Source organism: Macaca nemestrina, chromosome 20 (assembly GCF_043159975.1).
Source record: "Macaca nemestrina isolate mMacNem1 chromosome 20, mMacNem.hap1, whole genome shotgun sequence".
In the NCBI taxonomy this organism is placed as follows: Eukaryota; Metazoa; Chordata; class Mammalia; order Primates; family Cercopithecidae; genus Macaca; species Macaca nemestrina.
Genome location: NC_092144.1, coordinates 15,412,815 through 15,440,122, shown reverse-complemented (window position 1 = coordinate 15,440,122; position 27,308 = coordinate 15,412,815). Strand labels below are relative to the sequence as shown.

Below are 27,308 nucleotides of genomic sequence, written 5' to 3'. Positions count from 1 at the left end.
GGAGGGAGGGCGGGGGCTGCATCATCTCTTCCCGCCTCACCCCAGCACAGCACAGGGCCCCAGGAAAGGGACGCTGGCCCAGTCAAACGAGCGCTGGCCTCCCTCCTGCTGCCTGGCAATGTGCCCTCCCCAGATGCTTTATAAGCAGGGGCAGGGGTGCCTCTCAGCTTCATGGGTGCCATTCAGCCACGGCCTTGCTGAGAACTGTCCCGGCTGGGGGTGAAAGGATGTCCACTCAGCCAGAGGGGTGAGCCCAGGTGTGAAATGTGGGGGCCCAACCAGAAACTGATCTGATGGCTCCTGCTGAGCTCAGACCACAGCCACCTCACCCTCCTGTCAATACCTGGGCGGCTTCAGAGGACTGTCAGCTCCCTGGGTTAAAAGCCACCTAAGATCATCTTCAGAGCTATTCTCAGGGCCTTCCAGAACCAGGTGAAATACACACAGAGGCGCACCACAGGGAGCCGTGGACCAGCATGGCCCACATGGGAATGTGCACACGAGTCACCAGGAACAGATCTTCCTACAATGCAGATTCTGACAGGGCAGGGCTGGGTGGAGCCCGGGATTCTGCATTTCCAAAGGGCTCCCAGGGGATGTTCTGGCCCATTGGCCACACTGTACTACTGGCAAGGCCCCAAGTGTCTCCAAGAACACAGGAAAGGGCAGAGAGCCCATGTCTGCTGGGAGCAATGTGCACAAGTCAGCTCAACTGACCCGAATGGTCCTGCAGCGAGGGGTCGTTGTTCCCACCAAACTGTGGGAAGGTGAGGGCTTCGCCTCCAGCCCCATGGCTGCTGGAGCTGGGGCTCAAACCAGGCTGTGGCTGCAAAGCAGGCCCTTCCGCAGTAGTGTGGGTACTGAGATGGGCCTGCAGGTCTGCCCAAAGCCGTGGGGTGGCCAGTTAGACCTCCTGGATAGAAACTGGCTTGGCCAAGTCTCCCCATGGGCCCAAGGACAGGAAGGGTGGGGGACTCTGAGATCTGGGTGGGGCTGTGAGAAGTCTCTCCCCTTCTCTGTACCCTACCACCCCTCCGTGGTCCAGGCCACTTCCCCTCCCACCTGCACAATGGCCCCAGCCTACTCCTCACCTACCCATGTCCTCTCCTGTCCCCACAGTCTTGGCCCACTCAGCAGCCAGAAACCTCCAGAAGATGCACATCTCAAAGCCTCCAAAGACTTCCTGTCACATTTCAGATGATGTTCTTTGAGACCCCAGACCCCGCTGACCACTCCGGCCTCACTGCTGCCACACGCCCCCTCTCGAGGGCTCCAGCCACCCCGATTGCAGCTGCTGGAATGAGCCTTTCCCTTGCAGAGCCTTCACCCACGCCTAGTGCCTGCCTGCCCCTCCAGCTGGCAGACGCCAGGCCTCCCTGCAGGCTTCCTCCAGGGTGTCACTTCCCTTCCTGGGCCCCTGGGCCAAAGAAGTTCAAGTCACACCTGCTCCTCTCCCCACACCCATCACGCGTGTCATCGTGCATTCTCTGCCTGTCTCTGCAGGCAGCAGGGAGCTCCGGGAGGGCTTGGCTGTATCCAATGCTCCCGCTGTGCACAAACCAGTCCCGGCTGAAGGCGTGTGGACGTGCACACACACCAACACCCACACAGGAGTCTCCTGGGAGCCGCCCCAGTAAAGGGATACGATACAGGTTGTTGTGTTTGATCCACATGAAACGGACCCCTCCGTGGGCCAGGATGGGTGACAGCATCCCCTCCTCCTCCTTCTCCATCAGGATGGGCATGAAGTGCTCCACCTCCGACATGTCCACGTCGCCACGGTAGTTCCGGCAGATGAGCACCTGGGGTGGGGAAGGAAGAGGAATGATGCTTGCATTTTCAATTCTACAATCCAGGGGCTTGGGGCAGGGGGTGAGATGCACCAGCCTGCTTCCCTCTGGGGACTCCGGTCATGGCCCCTATCCGCAAAAGAGCAGGACTCGAGGCCGTGCTGATCTCCATCCCCCAGGGAATTCCTGGAGAAGAGCATCTCCCAGTGTGAACGTCCACAGGGGCCACTGCAGTTCTTTGCAGGGTGAGGGTAGAGGGGAACTCTGCGGCAAAGGTCCAGGACCGAATCATTCAGAGACATTAGGTTAAGTAATGCCTCACAAGCTCTCAACGCAGACCTTCTCAGAGCCTTTGCCGGGCCAACGCACCCTGCTCTCCCGCCTGTGTCAGGGCGCCCACTCCCGCTGAAGATTCGTATTGACTGAAGTCCACCGGTGGCCTGAAGAGGAGAAGCCCTCTTCCCGGTCTCTCTCTTTCATAGCCTGTGGGTCAGGATATACAGCATCCAGAAACCCTGTCCACTGCTGAGAGGAAAGGAAAATGGGACAGCTACTTTGGTGTAGTCTGGTAGTTTCTCAAAAAGTGAAACCCAGTGTTACTATCCGATCCAGTCATTCCTCTCTCTGGTATTTACCCAAGAGAAATGAAACCACATGTCTGCACAAAGACTAGCACAAGAATGTTAACAGCAGCTTTAACTGAAACAGACCCAGACTAGAAACAATGCCAATGTCCTTCAGCAGGTGAACTAGAAACAAACTGTCCGTGCACACCATGAGAAGCACGCCTCGGCAACGAAAGGGCTCGGACTCCCGATACGCGGGTGCATCAGAATCACTGTGCTGGCTGAGAGAAACCAGACAGACGAGCGCTCATCCTGTATGACCGCACGTGTATAAAAGCCCAGAAAATGGTGATGAAAAACACATCGGTGGCTGCGTAGGGATGGGGCTGGACAGCAAAAGGGCGTGAGGAAGCTTTCGGGGGCGATGGAATGTGTGGTTATGACTTCCCACATGACTGAGCTCATCAAATTGCACACTTTAGATAAGTGCAGGTTATTAGTGCAAATTACATCTCATTAAAGAAAAAAAGGAGGTCGGAAGTTTTGCTAGCCTGGGCACGGCTGCGGCTGGAGATGCTGCTTGGAGCAGCTGCAGCTCTTGGGGCCTGCAGGACAGCCAGCTGCAGGACTCGGCAACGCGCTGAGAAGGCCATTGCGGCGCTGACCATCCTGGGAACCAACTGCCTCAGAACTTGGCATTTCATTACACGCTGACTTTATTCTCTTAAGGAGAGACTGGGGGTGGTGGAGGGTGGCACCTTCCTTTCCTAGTGTCTCATTCGTGGCCTGTGGGACTGATTGGAGGGAGGCAGGTGATGACGTGTTGAGGGACCAGCCCCTTCCCCTGCTGTCACTCTTGACCCCCCCAGGTCCTTCCTCACAAAGGGTGGCAGGGCTCTTCCTACACAGAGGCCAGATGGGGTCTCTCTCCCACTGTTGAACTGCCACCTACCCCAGCCTCCCCGGCACTGAGAACAAAGCCCAAGTCCGTCCCCGTGGCTCCCAAGGACCGGCGTGGTCTGGCTCCTCACAGTCTCTGACGCCTCTCTGCCTGCGCTGCCCTGGTCCATTCCCCTCCAGCCTGGCCCCTTAGCTGGTCTCTGAGTGATCCACATCTGTTCCCACCTTGGGCCTTTGCCCTGATCTGGCTCTTCTCACTTCCCAAGGCTCAGCTCAAATGATACCTCCTCTAAGGGTCCTCCCAGCTGGGCGCAGTGGCTCACGCCTGTAATCCCAGCACTTTGGGAGGCCGAGGCGGGCGGATCATGAGGTCAGGAGTTTGAGACCAGCCTGACCAATATGGTGAAACTCCATCTCTATTAAAAATACAAAATTAGCCAGGCATGGCGGTGCATGACTGTAACCCCAGCTACTTAGGAGGCTAAGGCAGGAGAATCACTTGAACCCAGGAGGCAGAGGGTGCAGTGAGCCGAGGTTGTGCCATTGCACTCCAGCCTGCGTGATAGAACATAACTCTGTCTCAAAAAAAAAAAAAAAAAAAAAGAAGTCCTTCCTGCTTGCTCTGGCTGAGATCATGTCCCATCCCTCTACACCCTGACCCCTGCTTTATCCCTATCACCTGCTGCGTTATACATTTATCTGTATCCTCGTCTATTGTCTGACATCCCCTGAGAACAGCAATGACTCCTGTCTCATTCACAGCTGTGTTCCAGCACCCAGAACGGGGCCTGGCCCATAGTAGGTGCTCAGTAAACATTTGTGGAGTGAATATGGGGGTGAGGAGAAAAAGGAAGCGAGGATAATGTCCAGGTCTCCAGTGCAGGTGGCTGAATGGGTGATGGCATCACTGAGATGGAGAGAGAGCAGGTACAGGGAATGCATTCAGAGAAATGCTGAATTTGTGGTGACGGCGGGACCTCCCTAGTGTCCCAGAGGCCAGTGGATCTCCAGAGAAGTGCTGTGGACAAAGTCGAGAGTCACCGGCCCATGGACATGAGTCAAAGCCCACCTGGGAAGAGTGACAGCATGGGGAGGCACGCGTAGGCCTGAGCCACTCCACAGCCCTGAGGAGGGCAGAAAGGGAGGAGAGCAGGCGGTGCGAGAAACAGGAGGAAACCCCCGAGCGCAGCCTCCCGGAAGCGGAAGGGAGCGCTGAAGAGGAGGTGGTTAGTGGTGGTTAGTGGTGTAAGAAGCCAGCTAGATAAAGCGGAGAAGCTTCCTACTAGGAGAGCTTCCTTCCAGCCCAGTGTGGCCACGCCAGTGTCCTCGGTGACCAGACACGTGGCCACGAATTTCTCAGTGTGCTTTATTTTTGATTAAATGCAGTCGGCTCACGAGGCCGACTTTGGAAACAGGAGGTCCGTGGATTGTGGAATAAGAAAGGGCATCATGGTTGCAGAGGGAGGGAGGGAAGCCCATGGCTGCCTTGGGGAGCTTTCTGAAAGGCAGGTCTGATCATGCCTCTCTGGGCTATGGTCTCCTCACGGTGGCTCCTTGTTGGAAATGAAGTGGTCCCCTTGGTCCCTCTCTCCCATCTCAGCATTAGCCAGGACTTCTGGCTCAGCGGCCCCAGCAGGCTGCCCCTTGCAATACCTCTTTTCCACCAGATCGTGCCTGATCACCTTCCAAACCCACTTCCGGCATTGCCCTCTTCCAGGGAGCCTTTCATAACCACCTCCACCTTCCACTGGCTAAAGACGAGGTTGAGCAACTGCAGGACTTGGGACCTTGTTCCTGCCCCTGTGGCTGCCTGGATCCAACTGTGTGGTAATGTCTCTGCTTCTAGAGGACTCCCCTGCTAGACTGAGAGGCCTGGGAAAGCTAACATGGACCATGGGTGGTGCTGAGCCTGTCTCACACATCTGCTCGGCAAATCTGCACAATAACTCCATGAAAGCCTCTTTTGACCAGTGAGGAAAGCGAGGCTCAGAGAGAAGGTGCCTGTCCCAGGTCACACAGCTGAGCAGCAGAGATGGGTTTTGAGCTCAGCCCTAACACCACAGCCACGGTGCCAATGGACACCCTATGCCTGGCACAGGACAGGGTGCATCCTAGGTGCTCATGAAATGTTTGCTGAAGGAATAAGCCAGCCAAGACAGGCAGCCCGCTGGCACCTCTGGGGAGGCAGTGGCCAGGGCGGAAGCAAGACTCATGCCACCAGGACTCAGGGTACACTGCACACACCCAGCCCCTGGCGTGCTCTAAGACGGGTGTCTTCCCTGCTTCCAAGAAGGTGGGGGAAGGAAACCCAGCACTGGATCTCACCAGTTATTGGCTTTGGTTGGCTTCCAGGGCAGGCACCCACTCAAGGGACTTCAGTAAAGTATGGGGGTGGGGTGGGACAGGAAGGGGCAGCCACTTCACCTCTTCACTCTCAGCTGCTTTAGGGCTCACCCCTGCCCGCCTCACCTAGGACCTGACACCCACGTTTGTTTCTCTCACTGATCAATGTTGGGTTTAACATTGTTGGACCGGTGCTTGTTGCTTCCACATGCAACAGGCCAGGCAGCCACTTGCCTTGTACCTGGGATGGACTTGGGAGAAGGCAGAGGACCATTTCTAAAAGGCGGGGACAATCCCTTCTTTCAGTTTTCTCAGATCCTCTGGGGAAGATGCCCGGGTTCTAGTCTATGTCCAGCTCCCTGGTATCTCAGGTCCATTTGTCACCCCTCCTTAGGAAAACCCTCTCTCATCCTCCGGCTGAGGCTGACTGTCTGTATAACACATCCGCCCCGCCCCCCCACTGCAACTGACATTTATTTGTGTTTTTGGAGATCGGTATCCATCTCCCCAATCAGCCTGTGAACGTCATAAGAACACAGATTGTTGAGCCCTGGCACAGTGACTCACGCCTATAATCCTAGCACTTTGGGAGGCTGAGACAGCTGGATCACTTGAGGTCAAGAGTTCGAGACCAGCCTGGTCAACATGGTGAAACCCTGTCTCTACTAAAAATACAAAATTTAGCTGGGCGTGGTGGCAGGTGCCTGTAATGCCAGCTACTTGGGAGGCTGAGGCAGGAGAATTCCTTGAACCCAGGAGGCAGAGGTTGCAGTGAGTGGAGATCGCACCACTGCACTCCAGACTGGACGACTGAGCATGACACTATCTCAAAAAGAAAAAAAAAAAAGCAGGATTGTTTTTTGCTAAACACAAATCGACCCCAGGCTTACTATCCTGCCTGGCATTAGTAGGTGCTCCCCAGATATCAGCTAAATAAACAAATGCTTCTGGATCGGACTCCTAGACTTCCTACTTCTCTGTGACCATTGTGACCTTGGTCAGGTTACTTCACCTCTCCGTGCCTCAGTTTCTCCCTCTATAAAACGGTACTCGTGATCACCATCCACTCACCTAACCCTTGTAACTCACTATCGCAATGAACGTGGAGAAATTCCTCCTGAGAGAAAGTGCACGATAAACAGAAGCTGCAACGCCCTGAGAGGGCGTGACTGGCTGGAGAGCACCCAGTCCCCGCCACGCCTCGCCACCCCCGGCCAAGGGTCGCGCAGCCCCTGGACACCCTGCCTGGCTCCAAGGCCGGCTGCGGCCCCGCTTCTGGGTCCTCCACCGAGCCCAGAGCCTCTGGCCCGGGTGCCTGGGAGCAGAGGGCGGTGCAGTCGGTTACCTGGCAACGCGGTGGCTGCAGCCCACCGCGTTACCTAGCAACAGGGCGTGGATTACCCACTTACGACCCCCGCCCGGTTACCCAGAAATAGGGTGGGGCTCTCAGGTGAGGTCTACCGGCCTCTTTGCCTCACACCAGGGTGGGGCTCATAAGCCGGTTACCTAGCAACAGGGTGGGTCCCCGCGGGCGGAGGCCCCCGCCGGTTGCCTGGCAACAGGGAGGGTGGGGAGCCTTCATTACCTTGCCCTTCAGGTCCAGCACGTAGACGGCGCTAGCGGACATGGTGGCTGCAGGAGGCCTCGGCAGCGGCAGCGACGGTGGGGACTGCCAGGCGTTGAGCAAGGCCGGGCGCCGCCCGCGACAGCTCACCTCCACTTCCGGTTCGGGGAGCCGCGCGGGGACCGTTATGTCCGGTCCGGGAGGAGCTGTCAGGAATGCGCAGGCGCAGGACGGACTCTGCGCAGGCGCATTACGTTGTATGTGACCATGTTTCTTGCTCCCGCCTGAAGCATCCCGGAAGTAAGGCCCTGGGAGGCGGGGCCGACCAAATCAGGGCACCCACTGGCCGCTGCCAGGCTGAGCTATGGAGCCAGAGCAGCTGAAAACCGCCTCCCGTCGGCCGAGTTAGGCGAGAGAGCCTCGTGGTGAAACCGACCTGGGACCCAGCCCTATGGAGCTCACAGTCTAGTGGGGAAGTCTATGAAACAAGTGTACAGTCACCAATTGTGATAAGCTCAAAAGGGAGAGGTAAGGCCGTGGTTACTTGGAAAGAGGTCAAACTTTCTGAATGGCAATCAGACCTTATCAACAGTCACCACCTGTCATTGTCAACTTTTATCAGTGAATGAGCATGCCTGTTTATTGCCTGGAACGTTACGAAAACCAGTCTCACTGAGCCTTGACCCAGCGTACCGTGTTTCATTTCTGCAAAGTTAGTAGTCGGTAATGCAACTGGTGGCCCTTGATTAATCCATTGAATCATATCTAATTTGCTTTTATGAAATCTTGGGCTTTGGAGAAATACCTGCATTCTGTTCCAGTTAGCCATCACAGTACCCTGGGGATCCCAACCCTGCAATATCAGAGTGGTTTACCCAGGATGCCTGCCTCTCACATCTTTTATTTTCCCTCCTATCTCCGTTTTGGCGTTTGGAAAGATGATTTTTGCAACTCGGTAATTATATAGTCTTTGCTTAGGATAGAAATGTGACCGAACCTCTAGAAAAGCAAACTAGAATGTTTGAGGACTACTAAGTGATCCTGGGCTGGAAGGATTCTTGCACAAGGCACAGAGCAAGCAGCCAAGAGAGGCTTTTTGCTTTTTTTTTTTTTTTTTTTTTGAGATGGAGTCTCACTCTGTCACTCAGGCTGGAGTGCAATGGCACGATCTCGGCTCACTGCAACCTCTGCCTCGCGGGTTCAAGCAATTCTCCTGCCTCTCAGCCTCCCAAGTGGTTGTGATTACAGGCACATGCCACCACGCCCGGCTAATTTTTGTATTTTTAGTAGAGACGGGGTTTCACTATGTTGGCCAGGCTGGTCTCAAACTCCTGACCTCAGGTGATCCACCCACCTCGGCCTCCCAAAGTGCTGGGATTACAAGGGTTAAGTTAAACATTAAAAGACGAGAGAGCCAGTGCCCTTGTACAAAGGCTGGGATGTAACAAAAGCCCACCCAGAATTGTGCCTAGGCTTTTCCTGGGCCTTGGAGCATGACAAGATAACGAAGGAATTCTTAGCAGGACGCTTTTAGGATTAAACAAACTTTATTGGAGGTCTGAAGAAGCTCCTCAGGGCTCCACAAACAAGTTTACTGGGGTTTGAAGGAACTCCCCCAAACCTCCATGATTTAGCAGGAGACAAGATAAGGGTAATCACCCCAGCACCTGGACTCCACTTAGATTAAGTAAATTTACTGAGGTTCGAGGAAGGTCTTCAGGACTCAGATCTTAGTTATAGGTTAAAAGACTATAATAACTTACTTCTGTCTTTAAATGAATGCACACTTACACGTAGACCTATAGCTTAGAAGGTATATGAGCTCTGGAAGACTTTGGAATCTTGAGTTGGTCTGGTAATATTTTCTCCAGGCCTTCTCCCTGTAACCAGTTACAGAAATAAAAACTCTTCCTAGTTCATCTGTGTCTCATTATTGGGCTGTGAGAAATAGAAGTCCAACCCTCAATTTGGTCTGGGAACAGGTTAGGAGTGGGGGTCTCAAAAGCATCCCCAACACAGCAGACACAATAAGAACCACTGAGGCCTGAAATCCATGTATAGATTCTGTTTTAATTGGTCTGGGCCGGGGTTTGGTTATTGAGATTTTTCTTTTCTTTCTTTTTATTTTTTAATTTTGAGACAGAGTCTCACTCTGTCACCAGGCTGGCGTGCAGTGACATGATCTCGGCTTACTGCAACCTCTGCCTCCCAGGTTCAAGCGATTCTCCTGCCTCAGCCTCCCGAGTAGCTGCTGGGACTACAAGCGCCTACCACGCCCAGCTAATTTTTGTACTTTTAGTAGAGACAGGATTTCACCATGTTGGCCAGGATGGTCTTGATCTCTTGACCTTGTGATCTGCCTGCCTCAGCCTCCCAAAGTGCTGGGATTACAGGTGTAAGGCACCGTGCCTGGCCTTCTTTTCTCTTTTCTGTTCTGTTGTGTTTTTTTTTTTTTTTTTTTTTTGAGGCAGGGTCTTATTCTGTCACCAGGCTGGAGTGCACTGGCACAATCTCGGCTCACTGCAACCTCCTCATCCTTGGCTCAAGCAATTCTCAGCTGGGACTACAGATGCGTGCCATCAAGGCCAGCTAATTTTGCTTTTTTTTTTTTTTTTTTTTTGAAACAGGGTCTCGCTCTGTCACCCAGGCTGGAGTGCAGTGGCACAATCTCAGCGGTTCATTGCAACCTCTGCCTCCTGGATTCAAGCGATCCTCCCACCTCAGCCTCCTGAGTAGCTGGGACTACAGATGTGTGCCACCAGGCCCGGATCATTTTTTTGTAATTTTTAGTAAAGTTGGGGTTTCACCATGTTGGCCAGGCTTAATTTTGCAATTTTTGTACAGATGGGGTTTCCCCATGTTGCCCAGACTGGTCTCAAACACCTCAGATCAAGTGATCTGCTTGCCTTGGCCTCCCAAAGTGCTGGGATTAAAGGCGTGAGCCACTGCACCTGGCCTGGTTATTGGAATTTTTTCCAAGCTCCCCAGATGATACTAATAGGAAACAAAATTTGAGAAACCCTGGTGTATCACAATAGGTGTTGTCTTTCTTTTTAATATGGAGTCTCACTCTGTTGTCCAGGCTGGAGTGCAGTGACATGGTCTCAGTTCACTGCAGCCTCCTCCTCCCAGGCTCAAGTGATTCCCCTGCCTCAGCCTCCAGAGTAGCTGGGATTACAGGCGCCCGCCACCACGCCCGGCTAATTTGTGTATTTTTACTAGAGACAGGGTCTCACCATGTTGGCCAGGCTGGTCTCGAACTCCTGACCTCAGGTGATCTGCCTGCCTCGGCCTCCCAAAGTGCTGGGATTATAGGCATGAGCCACCACGCCCAGCCCACAATAGGTATGGTCTTTTCTGAGATATTGCAGAGGTCAAATTAAGTTTGAATGCCAGAGTTGAAATTGAGATGTGATCTGAATAACCTCCATAAGTGGAGCAAAGGGGGTTAGAAGTAGTTTCTGTGTAAAGAGTGCTTACTGTGATGGCACTCTTGACATTTGAGTCTTTGTTTCCTCAAAAGATTCATCCAATCCCTTCCAGCCCCCTTGACACTGATTTTAAAAATCTAAAGAAAATGCCTAGGGCAAGCCTGGAAGGAAACACTCTGCAATGAAAGGGGTCACCTCTCTTAGGTGGTTTTTCTTTTTGCCTTATAGTTTTTGGCATTCCCTGTTTTTCCTCAGCAAATGTGTATAGTTTTGTGCTTTAAAAAAGGTATGTTCAGTTTGGGAGGCTGAGGCGGGCAGATCATGAGGTCAGGAGTTCGAGACTAGCCGGGCCAATATAGTGAAACCCTGTCTCTACTGAAAAAAAAAAAAAGAAAAAAATACAAAAATTAGCCAGGCATGGTGGTGCAGGCCTGTAGTCCCAGCTACTTGGGGAGGCTGAGGCAGGGGAATTGCTTCAGCTCCGGAGGCGGAGGTTGTGGTGAGCCAAGATTGCACCACCGCACTCCAGCCTGGACAACAGAGTGAGACTCAGTCTCAAAAAAAAAAAAAAAAAAAAAATGTTGCTTGGTGCTATGACTTACTCTTGTAATTCCAGTACTTTGGGAGGCAGAGACAAGAGGGTCACTTGAGCCAGGAGTTTCAGACTAGCCTAGGGAACATGATGAAACCCCATCTCTATAAAAAATACAAAAATTAGCTGAGCGTGGTGGTACGCACGTGTAGTCCCAGCTACTTGGGAGGCTGAAACAGGAGAATCACTTGAACCTGGGAGATTGTCAAGGCTGCAGTGAGCTATGGTGGTATCACTGTACTCCAGCCTGGGCAACAGAGTAAGATCTCTAAAACATTACAATAAATTGGGCAAAATATGAGACTAGGTCCAATAGGGTTTGTTACATGTCGTGTCTATTTCTGTTCGTGTCTTGCTGAACAGACCCTGATGTTCTTCCTTAGCAGTAGAAAGTCACAGTTGTGGCCGGGCTGGTGGCTTATGCCCACAATCCCAAGACTTTGGGAGGCCAAGGCAGGAGGATCACTTGAGGTTGAGGCCAGTAGTTTGAGACTTGGGCAACATAGGGAGACCCTGCCTCGACAAAGAAATAAATAAATCAGCAGGGTATGGTGATGTGCACTTGTGATCCCAGCTAGTCAGGAGGTTGAGGTGGGAGGATCACTTGAGCCTGAGAGGTCAAAGCTGCAGTGAGCCGTGATCACACCACTGCACTCCAGCCTGGGCAACAGAATGAGACTGCATCTCAAAAAAAAAAAAAAAAAAAAAAAAGTCATAGTCCTGACATCTCATCAGATTCCTTCTAGAGCTTAATCAGTGGGCAATTAGTATCAAAAGCCTCTTTTGGCTGGGCACGGTGGTTCACGCCTCTAATCCCAGCACTTTGGGAGGCCGAGGCAGGTGGATCACCTGAGGTCAGGAGTTTGAGACTAGCCTGGCCAACATACTGAAACCCTGTCTCTACTAGAAATACAAAAATTAGCTGGGCGTGGTAGCACGTACCTGTAATCCCAGCTACTCTGGAGTCTGAGAGGCAGGAGAACTGCTTCAATCTGGGAGGCAGAGGTTGCAGTGAGCCGAGATCACACCACTGCACTCCAGCCTGGGCGACAAGAGCGAAGAGCCATCTCCAAAAAAAAAAAAAAAAAAAAAAAAAAAAAATTAACCAGTCAGTCAGTACTGAAACAGTCGTTTCAGAGGCTGGAGGCCTGCATTAGTGAGATCTGGCCTACCACAACACCCCCAACACACAATAAGAATCTCTGTTCTCCAGGCTGGCTTTGAACTCCTGGGCTCAGGCAACCCTCCGGCCTCAGCCTCCTGAGCGGCTGGGATTACATCTGCGTGCGTACCACTGTGCCTGGCACCAGGCCTTGGCGGTTTTTAATGCTCCCCAGATGATTGTAAATGTAAATTTGAGGACAGCGGTGGTGGACTGTTAGGGTATTGGATCCCGGTAAACCACACCACCTAGTGTTCACACTCTAGAGTTCCCTGCCAGACTCCGGGTTTGGCTACGTGGCTTGTTTTGGCCACTGAAATAGGCTATGTAGGCTGGGCGTGGTGGCTGATGTCTGTAATCCCAGCACTTTGGGAGGCCGAGGCAGGGGGACTCACTTGAGGTCAGGAGTTCGAGACCAGCCTGGCCAACATGGTAAAACCCTGTCTTTACTAACATACAAAAATTAGCCGGGTGTGGTGTTGGGTGCCTGCAATTCCAGCTACTCAGGAGGCTGAGGCAGGAGAGTCACTTGAACGGGGAGGCGGAGGTTGCAATGAGTTGAGATCACACCACTGCACTCCAGCCTGGGCAACACAGTGAGGCTGTCTCAAAACAAATAAATAAAAATAAAAAAAAATAATAAAGCAATAGGCTATGTGGGGGGAGATCCTGGAGGGTGAGACGCCACCCTGGACTTTCTGGCCCCAGGAAAGCCAACGCAACTAAACGAGTGAACTGAACCACACTTCATGCAACAGAATCCTCTAGCCAAGCAAGTCAACCCAGAGTTGTGATAATAAATAAATTTTTGGCCAGGCAGTGGCTCATGCCTATAATCCCAGCACTTTGGGAGGCTGAGGCAAGTGGATCACGAGGTCAAGAGATCGAAATCATCCTGGTCAAAATGGTGAAACCCCATTGCTATTAAAAGTACAAAAATTAGGTGGCGTGCACCTGTAATCTCAGCTGCTTGGGAGGCTGAGGCAGGAGAATCGCTTGAACCTGGGAGGTGGAGGTTGCAGTGAGCCAAGACTGCATCATTGCACTGCAGCCTGGGCAACAGAGCCAGACTCCATCTCAAAAAAATAAAATAAAATAAAATAATACATTTTTGTTGTTTTAAGCCACTGCCTTTTGGAGCCATTTGTTCTGCAGGGAAAGAACTGAAATAACTACCTTTCCACTATACTAATAAAGGGTTTCCACCACAGTAGTACAGAATGCAGACTCCTGCTGCTGGCTTGTGGATGGAAAAGGTCTGAAACTGTCTTTCCACCAGGCCATGCAAGAATCACTGGCAAAAGCCGCTGCTAATGAGAGTATGTCATCTCTCTTAGGTGTGAACCACAGGCAGGAACAGATGTGCCATCGAAATCTTTCCAACTGAGTTGCCGTTCTCCAGTATGCATATTTTTCTGTGCCGCAAATCCAAAAGACATTTTGGTAACAATTAAACAGCCTATAAGAGGACATTCAGCACTTTGGGAGGCTGAGGCGGGCAGATCACTTGAGGTCAGGAGTTCGAGACCAACCTGGCCAATATGAAGAAACCCCGTTTCTACTAAAAATACAATAATTAGCCAGGCATGGTCGCGGTCGCCTGTAGTCCCAGCTACTTGGGAGCCTGAGGCAGGAGAATCACTTGAACCTGGTAAGTGGAGGTTGCAGTGAATCGAGATTATGCCACTGCACTCCAGCCTGGGCGAGAGTGAGACTCTGAAAAAAAAAAAAAGACGACGACACTCAGACTTACAACTGGCTTTTGCTTTATTGTGTAATTTACACAGCACAACCCCAAACTCCACACTTGGTTTTTCTCTTCTGCCTTCATTACTCTTTCAGTATCTATGTTGACAGAGATAGTTTCTCCCAACAGCATATGTGGTTTGATCCTCAACCAAGACGCATAGGCCCTACAAGATCCCAGCCCTCCAACACGAACACCTGGGCCCTCCCATTTGACTGCAGCCTTGCCTGTTTGTACTGGGGCTCTGCCCTGGTCCTGTCACCCCTGAGGCGTCCGTAGGGCAGGAATGCCAAACAGGATCCGTGTGATTTACTCTGAGTAAATACAAGAGGCTGCTAGCAGCCCCCAGCTGAGGATTGAGAGGCAGGCTATGTCTGGGTTTCATTTCAGAGAACACTGTGATGCATTAGCAACGTCTGCTATGGAAACACCCATTAGAAGTACCTGGAAGGAGGGTTTTGGGAAACGGACTCAGAAAGGAACAAGGTGTGTCCGTTCCATTCTTGCCTTAGGTGGCTGTTCTGCTGCCCAGGCTGCACTGTCTCAGTGGCCAGGTGGCTGGGGAGGAAGTCTGAAGGCCACAGAGTCGCAAGTAACTTCCCTGGGGCCTGCGGGGGACAGCATAGGCCCGAAGCTAGAGGAAGCTTGGAAGGGCGCCCACGCTGGGTCCTGCGGGGCTCTGCACACTGCAGGCCACCATGGCGCTAGCTCTTTATCCTCTGGAGTCTGTCTCATCCAGGAGAAGACAGCTGGCTGGCCTCACAGCGTTAGATGAAACTCAGGGGTGAAAACATTTTTACGTGGCACGGACACACAATGGGCTTTACCTCTGGATACACTTAGAAACTTTCCATCCAAACGAAAAGGGTGTATCTTCTGTACGTTGCCAAGAAGCCTAAACTGAGTACAAGGACAATCTTACTTTAATCAAGTTCCAGAATGAGGGTACACAGCTTCGAAAAGCAGTCTGTAGCAGAAGATGCAAGGGTGTGTGTAAAGCCATGTTTCTAGAATATACCAAAGGAAACACACCCAACCCCAGGGTGGCCTTTTGCGAATCCTCGATGCTGCTCCATACCGGGGCAGGTGGCTACTTCGTCCAGCTGACTTTGGGAATGTCATAATGCTCCGTGAGTGTGTCCAGGTGTCTGTTGAAGTCCTGGGAAGGTGGAGTAGAAGGCTGGTGTCAGCGCAGACACAAGGTGGGTGCTGGGGGAAATGGCACTGCCAAGCCCTACCTCTCCCACATCCTCTCTCTCCTGAGCCCCGTCCTCTCAAACTCACCCTGCCGGGTTTTACAGACTCCTGAACCCTGGGCTCCCCTTTGAAGAACCCTGGGGAAGTGTCACTTCTGTTAGGTAAACTTCCCTTCTCGTCAACATGCCAATGGCTCCCTCTGCCAGGCTGTTAGCCTCTGGGCCCAGCTGGGACCCTGAATGGCTCAGTCTCCCCGACTGGACACGGCAACTCACCTCCACTCTTTGCTTGTGGGTTTTGGATGCTTTCTTTAGGATCCTTTCCATTTGCTGGAGACAGAAAAGACACGGAGGTGAGTTTACAGGCTCAACACAGCCCAGGCCGACCTGGGATGGAAGATGGAGCCCCAGCCAGCCTGGCTCCCACGTTTAGAACAGCTGGAGGTTTCAGGCTGTATGCCTTGTCCCCCTCCCTCAACTCCAACCAGGCTGGTCCAACAGGGAACCCAGGTCAGTTGCCAGCTTCGTGAGTGGCAGGAAATGAACCAGCAATGCCTGAGCGTGTACCCATGAGCAGCCTCTGCTGGGAGCTGTTGGCATGCTTCCTGCATCCCGAGGTGGCTATTAGCACTGCCAGTTTGGAGGAGAACAAAGTCCTAGAGCAGGTTTGAGGAATGATGAGAAAGAGAGAGGTAAAGGGCCCGACACAGAGCAGGTACTCAAGTGACACTTCCCATCCTGATGTTAGGGCTACAAGACTAGGATCACCGTCCCTAGGGTTATTCTGAAATATGCCTCCTGCACCATGACCTGCTCTGATCCTCACTTCAAACACTCAACGACAGCTGCAAACGTCAGTATTTTGTAGCAGCTTGGAGTGTGGGCTGGGCGCAGTGGCTCATGCCTGTAATCCCAGCACTTTGGGAGGCTAAGGAAGGAGGACCGCTTGAGCTTAGGAGTTTAAGACTAGCCTGGGCAATATAAGGAGACCCCAACTCTACAAAAAATCAGCTGATTGTGGTGGTACGCGCCTATGGCCCCAGCTACTCGAAAGGCTGGGGTGAGAGGACTGCTTGACCCAGGAGGTTGAGGCTGCAGTGAGCTATGATCACACCAATGCACTCCAGCCTGGGCGACAGAGTGAGAGAAACCCTGTCCAAAAAAAAAAAAAAAGAGTTGGGAGTGTGGGATATAAAGCCAGACAGATCTGAGGCCACACCTGGCTCTAGGCTTCTGGCTGGGTGACTGTGGCCCACTCTCTGGTGGCCCCTATGAACCGTGCTGCCTATGATTCATCCCTCGTGCAGTCCCTGTGCCACGCTGACTCTGACCTGGCCGTGGACTCAGTTAACTCAAAGGAACGCAGTACCAGTTCTGGGTCCATGCATAAGACCTGGCAGCGTTAGCTTTGTGCCCTTGGAAGCCAGTTGCTGTGTAGGAAGTCTGATGGCCCTGCTGGAAAGAAAGGACCTGGAGGATGAGATGACATGAAGGAAGAGGCCACGAAAGAAGCACTGACAGGTGGGGCACGGCAGCTCACGTCTGTAATGCCAGCACTTTGGGAGGCCGAGGCGGGAGGATCACTTGAGGTCAGGAGTTCTAGACCAGCCTGGTCAACATGGTAAAACCCCGTCTCTACTAAAATACAAAAATTAGTTGGGTTTGGTGGCGCGTCCCTGTAGTCCTGGCTATTTGGGAGGCTGAGTCAGGAAAATAGCTTGAACCTGGGATGTGGAGGTTGCAGTGAGCTGAGATAGTGCCACTGCACTCCAGCCTGGAACCTGGGCGACAGAACAAGACTCTTTCTCAAAAAAAAAAAAAAACAAAAAACCACTGAGGCACCAGCTATATGGCGGCAAAGCCATCTTAGATGCTCCAGCCCAGATGCACCTTCAAAGACTCCAGGCCCAGCTGCCATCTGACCGCACCAGACTCCAAGTGAGGTCAGACCCTGCTGAGCCCAGTCAACCCAGAGCATCATGAGATATTATTGGTAGGGGCCACCTGGCTGCTCCTCTCTGTCCCCTCTCTTCTCCTTCATTCCCTCCTCACCTCCTTCTGTGTCCACTCAGCCCTCACCTGGCTGATTCTCCCTCTAAGGCAAGCACCCTGCTCATCTCTGTCCCTCTACCTGCTGCTGCGAGCCCAGCCGAAGCCTGTGTCTCCTCGTGAGAAGCCACACTGACTGGTCCAGCTGCCACACAATGCCAGACACCTGGCTGGACTCTGCCCACAGGCGTGACACCCTGCTAATATTTTAGTTTTTGCAGATACAGGGTATCGCTATGTTGCCCAGGCTAGTCTCGAACTCCTGGGCTCAAGCGATCTTCCCACATCGGCCTCCCAAAATGTTGGGATTACAGGCATGAGCCACCATGCCTGGCTGACTCCACTTGGATTTCTACTGGGGCACTGCATTTACCTTCTTTAAAACTATAGCTTTGGTTTCCCCTCCCTCGACTCCCACCCCAGAAAACTTGCTTTATCTGCAATCCTTCCCACCCCAGTAAACAGCACCTTCATTCATCAAACTGCCCAGCCCAAAGTCTTGGTCATCCTTGACTCTTCTTTCTTTCCCAGTTTACATCCAACCCAACAGCTAACCCTGAATTCATCCTTGAAAACCTATTCCAAACCTGTTACCTTCCACTGACTCCATCACGACTGCTCTACTCTGAACTCCCATTATTAGTCTCTTGATAGCTGCATAAGTCTTTCATTCTGGCTCCAGCAATAAAATCTCAGCCCTGCCTCTGACTACAGCCTCAGGGTTAGAAGGGACAGAAATGCATTCACTTGGTCAGGCATGGTGGCTCATGCCTGCAATCCCAGCACTTTGGGAAGCCGAGGCCGGCGAATCACTTGAGGTCAGGAGAGCGAGACCAGCCTGGCCAACATGGTGAAGCCCCATCTCTACTAAAAATACAAAAATTAGCCGGGCATGGTGACGGGCACCTGTAGTCCCAGCTACTTGGGAGGCTAAGGCAGGAGAATCGCTTGAACTCAGGAGGCAGAGACTGCAGTGAGCCGAGATCACACCTCTGTACTCCAGCCTGGGCAACAGAGCAAGGCTTTGTTTCAAAAAATTTTAAAAAGGCCAGGCATGGTGGCTCACGCCTGTAACCCCAGCACTTTGGGAGGCCGAGGCAGGCGGATCACCTGAGGTCAGGGGTTCAAAAACAGCCTGGCTAACATGGTGAAACCCTGTCTCTACTAAAAACACACAAAAATTAGCCGGGCGTGGTAGCAGGCGCCTGTAATCCCAGCTGAGGCAGGAGAGCTTGAACCCAGGAGGCAGAGGTTGCAGTGAGCCGAGATCGAGCCACTGCATTCCAGCCTGGGTGACAGAGCCAGACTCAGTCCCGCTGAGATGGAGTCTCACTCTGTTGCCAGCCTGGAGTGCAGTGACGTGATCTCAGCTCACTGCAACCTCTGCCTCCCAGGTACTGGTTCAAGCAATTCTTCTGCCTCAGCCTCCTCCCAAGTAGCTGGGATTAGAGGCGTGTGCCACCATGTCCGGCTAATTTTTGTATTTTCAGTAGAGACAGGGTTTCACCATGTTGGCCAGGCTGGTCTTGAACTCCTGACTTCGTGATCCGGCCACCTGATTTGTTAAATCCTTACCACAACCCTGTGAGGTAGACTTTACTGCTACTTTAACTAAACGGTAACTGGCTTGCCCAGAGTTACACCACTAATTCGTGGTAGAGGCAGAGTCAAACTCAGGTCTGTCTGGCCAGAGGTAGTGCACCCATGTGTTTTCTGTATGCCTGAATAAGACCTGGGAGTAAGGAGTTAATTGTCCCCAATGTCCATTTTCCCCAGTGTCACCGTACAGAATCACCTAGACCAGGGTTAAGGTTTCTCAGCCTCAGTGCTACTGATATTTGGAGCCGGATCATTCTTTGCTTCAGCGGGCTGTCCTGTGTGTTCAGGGTGTGAAGGATCATCTCTGGCCTCTAGCCACTGTTGCCAGCAGTCCCCACCCCAACCCAGTTGAGAACCAACAATGTCTCCAGACATTGCCACGTGTGCTTAGCGGTGGGGGTTTGTGGGGTGGAGACTATTCCCAGTTGAGAATCACTGACCTGCACTGATTATTCTGTCTCCCTAGCATAATGGACCCACTTTATCTATCTTACTATTAACTCTTCTGTTCTCCACTGCACACATTTATTGTGTTTAATATCAAGAAGCAATCATTTATTGGAGCCTTAAATACAACACAAACAAAGTCGTCATGGGCATGGCCATTCAACATCAACAGCTGAGACTGGGTGTGGTGGCTCACACCTGTAATCCCAGCACTTTGGGAGGCTGAGGCGGGTGGATCACTTGAGATCATAAGTTCGAGATCAGCCTGGCCAACATGGTGAAACCGCGACTCTACTAAAAATACCAAAATTAGCCGGGTGTGGTGGTGGGCGCCTGCAATCCCAGCTACTCGGGAGGCTGAGGCAGGAGAATTGCTTGAACCCGGGAGGCAGAGGCTGCAGTGCTCTGACTCCACCAAAAATAAATAAAAAAATATAAACAACATGTTTGAATCTGCCCAAGTTGTCTTGGAAACAAACTTTGTGGTGACTTCGAGCGGTGAGCATGGCCATTTAATATCAAGAGCTGGCATCCACTGAGCATTTACGCACTGCCTTTTACTTTCATGACTTCCTCCCGAATTCCCAACCCTCTTAGAATAAATTACTACCCTGACTCCTACAGAGAAGTAAACTGAGGCACGGAAATAAGAAAGTCACTGGCCTAGTGTCGCAGGGCAAATGAGCCACAGCACTGGAATCCAAACCCGGGTCTCCAGCTCTGGCCTCCTTTCAACGCCAGTTCTAGCTCTCCCCTCTGCTGCCCACTAGGGTCAGCGGGGTCTTCTCATCCTTGGCGCTCCCCCGGCAGAGGGCGACTCTTCTCTCACTCACGCACAGCATCATCTCCCCGTAATTAAGGTCTCCTCTGACCGCTCCCCTGCTCTCCGAGCGCCCCAGCCCTGACCCCAATTTCGAGTCTCCCGGCGCCGGGTGTCCCTGCCCTCCTCGCCGCCTTCTGCTTTTGCTCACCCGCTTCTCCTGCATTTTCTCGAAGGCCGCCTGGGCCGGGGTCCGCTTGTCCAGGCCGCGCCGCTTCTCCTCCTCGTTCTTTTTGCTCGTTCCCATTGCTTCCAGGAGTTTCGCTTTGTCTTTGTCCTTCTTTTTCTTCTTCCTGGAAAAAGACACGAGGAGGGGGCGGGTCAGAGGGTCAGGACCAGGGGTCCAGATAAAAGGTCTGAGGGGAGTGAAGACGGAATCCCGCGGGCCTTCGGGCCTCACCGCTTGGTCACTCCCAGCTCTGCGACGCCTTTCAGCTTCAGGGGTCCCTTTTGGACCTGCTCGTAGGCCTCCATAACACTCTCCAGTGGTTCGGCAGATGTACTGCCACACTTCCTGTTTGCAAACACTATTTCCTCCTGAATGCCCGCCTCACTTCTCTTTGATTGGCTGAGCTACAAGGTGAGCATGCGCTCTTAGTTCTGGAGCTGGGCCACACTTCCGGATACTGGGCGGGACAGAGAGCCAAGCGAGGGAGTGCCCGTCGCATCCTGTCTGCTGCCACACTTCCGTAATTGGCGCCCAAACTGAAGACTTCCGGTCTTCAGTTCTTCAGACAGGGTGATGGAAACCCAACCCCTTTTTGAGGGTTTTGCACACTTTTGGGTGACCTATTCTCTCTCCTTGATTTTTTTTTTTTCATTTTTAGAGACATGGTCTTGGTCTGTTGCCTAGGCTGGAGTGGAGTGGCGCGATCGTAGCTTACTGCAGCCTTGAACTCCTAGGCTCAAGAGATCCTCCCACCTCAGCCTCCTCAGTAGCTGGGACTACAGACGGGAGCCACTGAGCGCGGCTAATATTTTCATTTAAGTTTTTTTTGGTCGAGATTGGATCTCGCTATGTTGTCCAGGCTGGGCTCGAACTTCTGGGTTCAAGCAATCCTCCGGCTTCAGCCTTCCAAAGCACAGGGTCACAGGCCTGAGCCACGAGCGCCGCCCCCGTTCTCTTTTATTGCCATATTCTGAGCGTTCAATGGATAGCTGGGCCTAATTTTGTAAACCTAATCAGTATCCATTAATTTTTCAGCTTTAGGTAAATGACAATATTATGTGACAAGGTTGGTGGTATGTTAAAACAATTAAAAATCTATTTTATGCCGGGCGCAGTGGCTCACACTTGTAATCTCAGCACTTTGTGAGGCCGAGGTGGGCGGATCACGAGGTCAGGAGATCGAGACCATTCTGGCTAACAGCGCGAAACCCCGTCTCTATTAAAAATACAAAAAATTGGCTGGGTGTGGTGGCATGCGCCTGTAGTCCCAGCTACTTGGGAGGCTGAGGCAGGAGAATCGCTTGAACCCGGGAAGCGGAGGTTGCAGTGAGCTGAAATCACACCACTGCACTCCAGCCTGGCCAATAGACTCCATCTCAAAAACAAAACAAAACAAAACAACAACAAAACAAACACAAATGTATATATATTTAAATCAGCACTTTGGGAGACCAAGGTAGGCTATTCACATGAGGTCAGGAGTTTGAGACCAGCTTGGCCAACATGGCGAAATCCTGTCTCTACTAAAAAAACAAAAACAAACAAAAACCCAAAATTAGCTAGGCATGGTAACATGGGCCTGTAGTTCCAGCTACTTGGTAGGCTGAGGCAGGAGAATCACTTGAACCCAGGAGGCAGAGGTTGCAGTGAGCCAGAATCTCACCACTGCACTCCAGCCTGGTCAACAGACAAAGACTCCATTTCAGAAAACAAAAAAGAAACAAACGAAAAAACCCACAAAACAACAAATCAATAGAGAATAGGGTATTGCTGTGTTGTCCAGGTTGGTCTCAAACTCCTGTCCTCAAGCGGTCCGGCTGAAGCACTAGAATTACAGGTGTGAGCCACCATCCCTGGCCCTTTCTTTCTTTTCATCCTTTCAGCATTGTGCAGTTTTCTTACATAGGATGTGTACATGCCTATATCTTTTTGTTTGTTTGTTTGTTTTTTGAGACAGAGTCTCACTCTGTTGCCCAGACTGGAATGCAGTGGCACGATTTCGGCTCACTGCAACTTCCACCTCCCAGGTTCAAGAGATTCTCCTGCTTCAGCCTCCTGAGTAGTTGGGATTACAGGCGCCCACCACCATGCCCCGCTAATTTTTGTATTTTTAGTAGAGACGAGGTTTTGCCATGTTATCCAGGCTGGTTTCGAACTGCTGACCTCAGGTGATCCCCCTGCCTCAGCCTCCTAAAGTGCTGGGATTACAGGCGTGAGCCACCGCTCCCGACCCTTGCATATATCTTTTTAATGTCAGCAGAGGACTATGGGAATTTTTGGTTTCTTCTCTATTTCCCTCTGTATCAAAAACCTAGTTTAAAAAAAAAAAACTGTTATGAGAAAAATGTAAAAAGACTGTGCCTACCAAGTGTCTGTGAAGATGTGTTGAAACTGGAACTCAAACGTGCTGCTGTTGTGAATGTTAAAAGGCATAAACAGTTTAGAAATCAGTCTGACAGTTCTTTAAAAGATTAAGTATTCACTTATACTATGACAAAAGAATTAGATTCCTAGGTTTTAACCCAAATGAAATGAAAGTATAGACATATATACACTTGTGTACATGAATGTTCACTGAAGATTTATTTGTAATAGCCAACAAATTAGAAACAGCCCTAATACTGCCCTAGATAAATGAACACAATCCGTGCCCACAAATCTTGGCTGACTTTTGCAACCAATGGAATTGCTAGGTCCAAGGTTATGCACATTTGCACGTTTTATTTCTCATAGATTTTGTCCAAATTGTGCCAGGGTGGTGTTTTTGTTTTGTTTTGTTTTTTGTTTGTTTGTTTGTTTTGTTTTAACTGGGGGCTGGGAGGGGGAAGAGGCGAAGGAGGTGGAGAAGAAAGAAGCAAACGTCCCCAAATCTACCGGATACAAGAAAAAGGAGGGCACAGGGGCTGCCTTTCTCAGTCCTACCTGCAGGGGGCAGCAATCTACTGCCTAATTCTGGGTCCACAACTGGAAACGACTGTGCGGAGGGACTTCTGGTACCAGCGGATGGGGTTGCTAGCACTTTTGTGTCAAAAGAAAGGCGATCTTTTGGCCGGGCGCGGTGGCTCACACCTCCTATCCCAGCACTTTGGGAGGCCGAGGCGGGCGGATCACGAGGTCAGGAGATCGAGACCATCCTGGCCAACATGGTGAAACTCTGTCTCTACTAAAAATTTAAAAATTAGCTGGGCGTGGTGGGGTGAGCCTGTAGTCCCAGCTACTCAGGAGGCTGAGGCGGAGAGTCACTTGAACCCGGGAGGCGGAGGTTGCAGTGAGCGGAGATTGTGCCTCTGCACTCTGGCCTGGTGACAGAGCAAGATTCCGTCTCAAAAAAAAAAAAAAAAAAAAGAAAAAAAGAAAGGAAGGAAGGAAAGAAAGAAAGAAAGATTAGCTGGATGTGGTGGGGCACACTTGTGGTCTCAGCTCCTTGGGAGGCTAAGGCAGGAGGATCACTTGAGCCTGGGTGTGCGTGTTCGAGGGTGCAGTGATCTAGGATCCTGATTGATGCACTCTAGCTTGGGCAATTAGAGCAAGACCCTAGCTCAAAAAAAAAAAAGGAAAATAAAATGATTATGTTGAGTCTTGAATACAAATTAAAAAAACAACTACAAAAAAAGAAAAAGAAATAGTAATAGTAATGTGCCAATGTTAAATTCCTAGTAGTGCTAAATGTGCTGTGGTTATGTAAGATGTTAACATTAGAGCCGGGCTCAGTGGCTCACACCTGTAATCCCAGCACTTTGGGAGGCCGAGGCAGGTGGATCATCTGAAGTCAGGAGTTTGAGACTAGCCTGGCCAACATGGTGAAACTGCGTCTCTACTGCAAATGCAGAAATTAGCTGGGCGTGGTGGTGTACACCTGTAGCCCCAGCTACTGGGGAGGCTGAGGCAGGAGAATCGCTTGAACCCAGGAGGCAGAGGTTACAGTGAGCCGAGATTTTGCCATTTGCCATTTCACTCCAGCGTGGGTGACACAGTGAGACTCCATTTCCAAAGACAAACAAACAAACAAACAAACCAAACAACAACAAAAAAACCATTGGAGGAAGCAGGTCACAAGGGTTATGGGAGCTGTCTGTATCATCCTTGCAATTTAATTTAATTTAATTCAATTTAATTTAATTAATTTGTTGAGACAGAGACTCACTCTGTCACCCAGGCTGGAGTGCAGTGGCGCGATCTTGGCTCACTGCAACCTCCACCCTCCAGGTTCAAGCAATTCTCCTGCCTCAGCCTCTCCAGTAGCTGGGATTACAGGTGTGTGCCACCACATCCGACTAATTTTTTTTTTTTTTTTTTTTTTGAGACGGAGTCTTGCTCTGTCATCCAGGCTGGAGTACAGTGGCCTGATCTCGACTCACTACAACCTCTGCTTCCCAGGTTCAAGCGATTCTCCTGCCTCAGCCTCCCGAGTAGCTGGGACTACAGGCAGATGCCACCACGCCTGGCTAATTGTTTGTATTTTTAGTAGAAACAGAGTTTCTCCATGTTGACCAGGCTGGTCTCGAACTCCTGACCTCAAGCGATCTGCCCACCTTCGCCTCCCAAAGTGCCTGGATTACAGGCGTGAGCCACTGCGCCTGGCCCATCTTTGCAATTTTAATGTAAATTTAAAATTATTTCAAAACTGAAAGTTTATTAGGAAAAGGAAGAGGCTGGGCGTGGTGGCTCATGCTTGTAATCCCAGCACCTTGGGAGGCTGAGGCAGGTGGTTCCCCTGAGGTCAGGAGTTCGAGAACAGCCTGGCCAACAAGGCGAAACTCCTTGTCTATTGAATATACAAAAATTAGCCAGGCATGGTGGTGGGCGCCTGTATTCCCAGCTACTTGGGAGGCTGAGGCAGGAGAATCACTGGAACCCGGTAGGCGGAGATTGCAGTGAGCCGAGGTCACACGACTGTACTCTAGCGTGGGTGACAGAGCAAGACTCCATCTCCAAAAAAAAAAAAAAAAAAAAAAAGGGAAAAGAAAGAATCTGTAAAGGAATTAAGTGAGGGTGGGGCTTGACTTTCTAGCCAGCTTTGCAATAATGTCAGGCTCACTGAGTGAGCTCCCACTTCAGGAATGTAGCTAAGCGCATGGGATTCCACACCCCGATTCCTCACATCCTAGGGGATTTTCTTCCTAGCCACCGCCTCCATTCTGTGAGTTTTGAAGCGGATGCTTTTAATGACTGTGCATGTATAGGGAGTGATAATGCTCCAACAGCGCTTTCGAGATGCATCTTGATTTTGAGGGTATTAAAATGTGGAACAAAATGTGTATGTTTAAATGGAGAGGAAGTAATTTTTTTAAAAATTACACTTTTAATTTGAAATAACTGAAGGCTCACATGCAGTTTTAAGAAATAAACAGAGGCCAGGCATGGTGGCTCATGCCTGTAATCCCAGCACTTTGGGAGGCCGAGGCGGGCGGATCACAAGGTCAGAAGATGGAGACCATCCTGGCTAACATGGTGAAACCCTGTCTCTACTAAAAATAGAAACAATTAGCCGGGCGTGGTGGCGAGCGCCTGTAGTCCCAACTACTCGGGAGGCTGAGGCAGGAGAATGGCATGAACCCGGGAGGCAGAGCTTGCAGTGAGCCGAGATCGTACCACTGCACTCCAGCCTGGGCTACAGAGCAAGACTCCATCTCAAAAAAAAAAAAAAAAAAGAAAAAAAAGAAAGAAAAAAAAAATAAGTAAACAGAGGCCAGGCATGGTGGCTCACGCCTGTAATCCCAGCACTTTGGGAGACGGAAGCAGGCAGATCACTTGAGCCAAGGAGTTCAACACCAGCCTGGGCAACATGTTGAAACCCTGTCTCCTCCCAAAATACAAAATATAAAAATTAGCCAGGTGTGGGGTGGCAGGTGCTTGTAGTCCTAGCTACTCAAGAGGCTGAGGTGGGAGGATTGCTTCAGCCAGGGAGTTTGGGGTTGTAGTGAGCTATGATCGCACCACTGCACTCCAGCCTGGGCAACAGAGTGAGACTGGGTTTCTAAAAAAAAACAAAAATTCCTCTTGTTGCTCTTTTGTAGCCATACACACTTGTCCCTTCACCCCCATTCCTGCACAGCTGACAACCAGGGATCTGGTCTCTATTTCTCTGATGTTGTCATTCATTTTAAGAATGTGATATAGCCGGGCGCGGTGGCTCACGCCTGTAATCCCAGCACTTTGGGAGGCCGAGGTGGGCAGATCACGAGGTCAGGAAATCGAGACCATCCTGGCTAACACACTGAAACCCTGTCTCTACTAAGAAAATTACAAAACAAACAAACAAACAAACAACAACAAAAAAAACCAGCCGGGCGTGGTGGCGGGCGCCTGTAGTCCCAGCTACTCGGGAGGCTGAGGCAGGAGAATGGCGTGAGCCCGGGAGGCAGAGCTTGCCGTGAGCGGAGATAGCACCACTACACTCCAGCCTGGGCGACAGAGCAAGATTCCATCTCAAAAAAAAAAAAAAAGAAAAAAGAAAAAAGAATGTGATATAAATGGAATCATACAATATGTAACCTGCTAGGATTGGTTTGTTTTCCACTCAACATAATTCCCTAGAGGTTCATCCAAGTCGTGAATATTTATCTTTTCTATTCCCCAGTAGTTTTCTATGGTATGGACGTATCCGTTCGCTTAACCATTCACATGTGGGTGTTTCCAGTTTTGGGTTATTATGATAAAACATCTGTTACAGATTTTTATGTGAACATAAGTTTCCATTCCTTTGGAATTGCCCAAAAGTGTAATTACTGGATGATATGGTAGCTGCATATTTAAACTACATTAACAAAAAAATTGTAGTAAAGGCTGGGTGTGGAGGCTCATGCCTGTAATCCCAACACTTTGGGAAGCTGAACAAACAAATAATGGTAAAGGCTGGGCCAGGTGGCTCATGCCTGTAATCCCAGCACTTTGGGAAGCCAAGGGGGGGGTGGATCACCTGAGGTCAGGAGT

At 51.0% G+C, this 27,308-nt stretch overlaps 2 protein-coding genes across 3 annotated transcripts in view; both read right to left on the bottom strand.

Moving 5' to 3' along the window:
• The window catches only part of LOC105493436 (adaptor related protein complex 1 subunit mu 1), a 31,997-nt gene extending 24,657 nt beyond the window's left edge, over positions 1–7,340 (bottom strand). For both annotated transcript variants that reach the window (XM_011761116.2, XM_011761170.2), the window contains exons 1-2: positions 7,185–7,340; positions 1,646–1,802 (exon numbers count right to left, since the gene is read on the bottom strand). In XM_011761116.2, coding sequence (XP_011759418.2) covers positions 1,646–1,802; positions 7,185–7,226 — 199 coding nt within the window. In that variant the 5' untranslated portion in view covers positions 7,227–7,340. The remainder of the gene's footprint in view (positions 1–1,645; positions 1,803–7,184) is intronic.
• A 6,757-nt stretch (positions 7,341–14,097) lies between these two features.
• LOC105493529 (family with sequence similarity 32 member A) lies at positions 14,098–20,734 on the bottom strand. Its single transcript, XM_011761258.3, has 4 exons — positions 20,607–20,734; positions 20,358–20,499; positions 15,568–15,621; positions 14,098–15,254 (listed from the first exon to the last, which is right to left on the bottom strand). Exons 1-4 carry the CDS (start codon positions 20,678–20,680, stop codon positions 15,186–15,188), a joined length of 339 nt encoding a protein of 112 aa, XP_011759560.1. The 5' UTR covers positions 20,681–20,734; the 3' UTR covers positions 14,098–15,185.
• Positions 20,735–27,308: the final 6,574 nt, after the last annotated feature.

Bases quoted from the DNA above. Each gene is read 5' to 3' on its own strand.
- LOC105493529 (XM_011761258.3), bottom strand. From the start codon at position 20,680: ATGGAGGCCTACGAGCAGGTCCAAAAGGGACCCCTGAAGCTGAAAGGC. The intron at 20,500-20,606 runs GTGAGGCCCGAA...GTCTTTTTCCAG, and splicing joins GAGCTGGGAGTGACCAAGCG to GAAGAAGAAAAAGAAGGACA. The intron at 15,622-20,357 runs GTGAGCAAAAGC...TTCTGTCTCCAG, and splicing joins AGAAAATGCAGGAGAAGCGG to CAAATGGAAAGGATCCTAAA.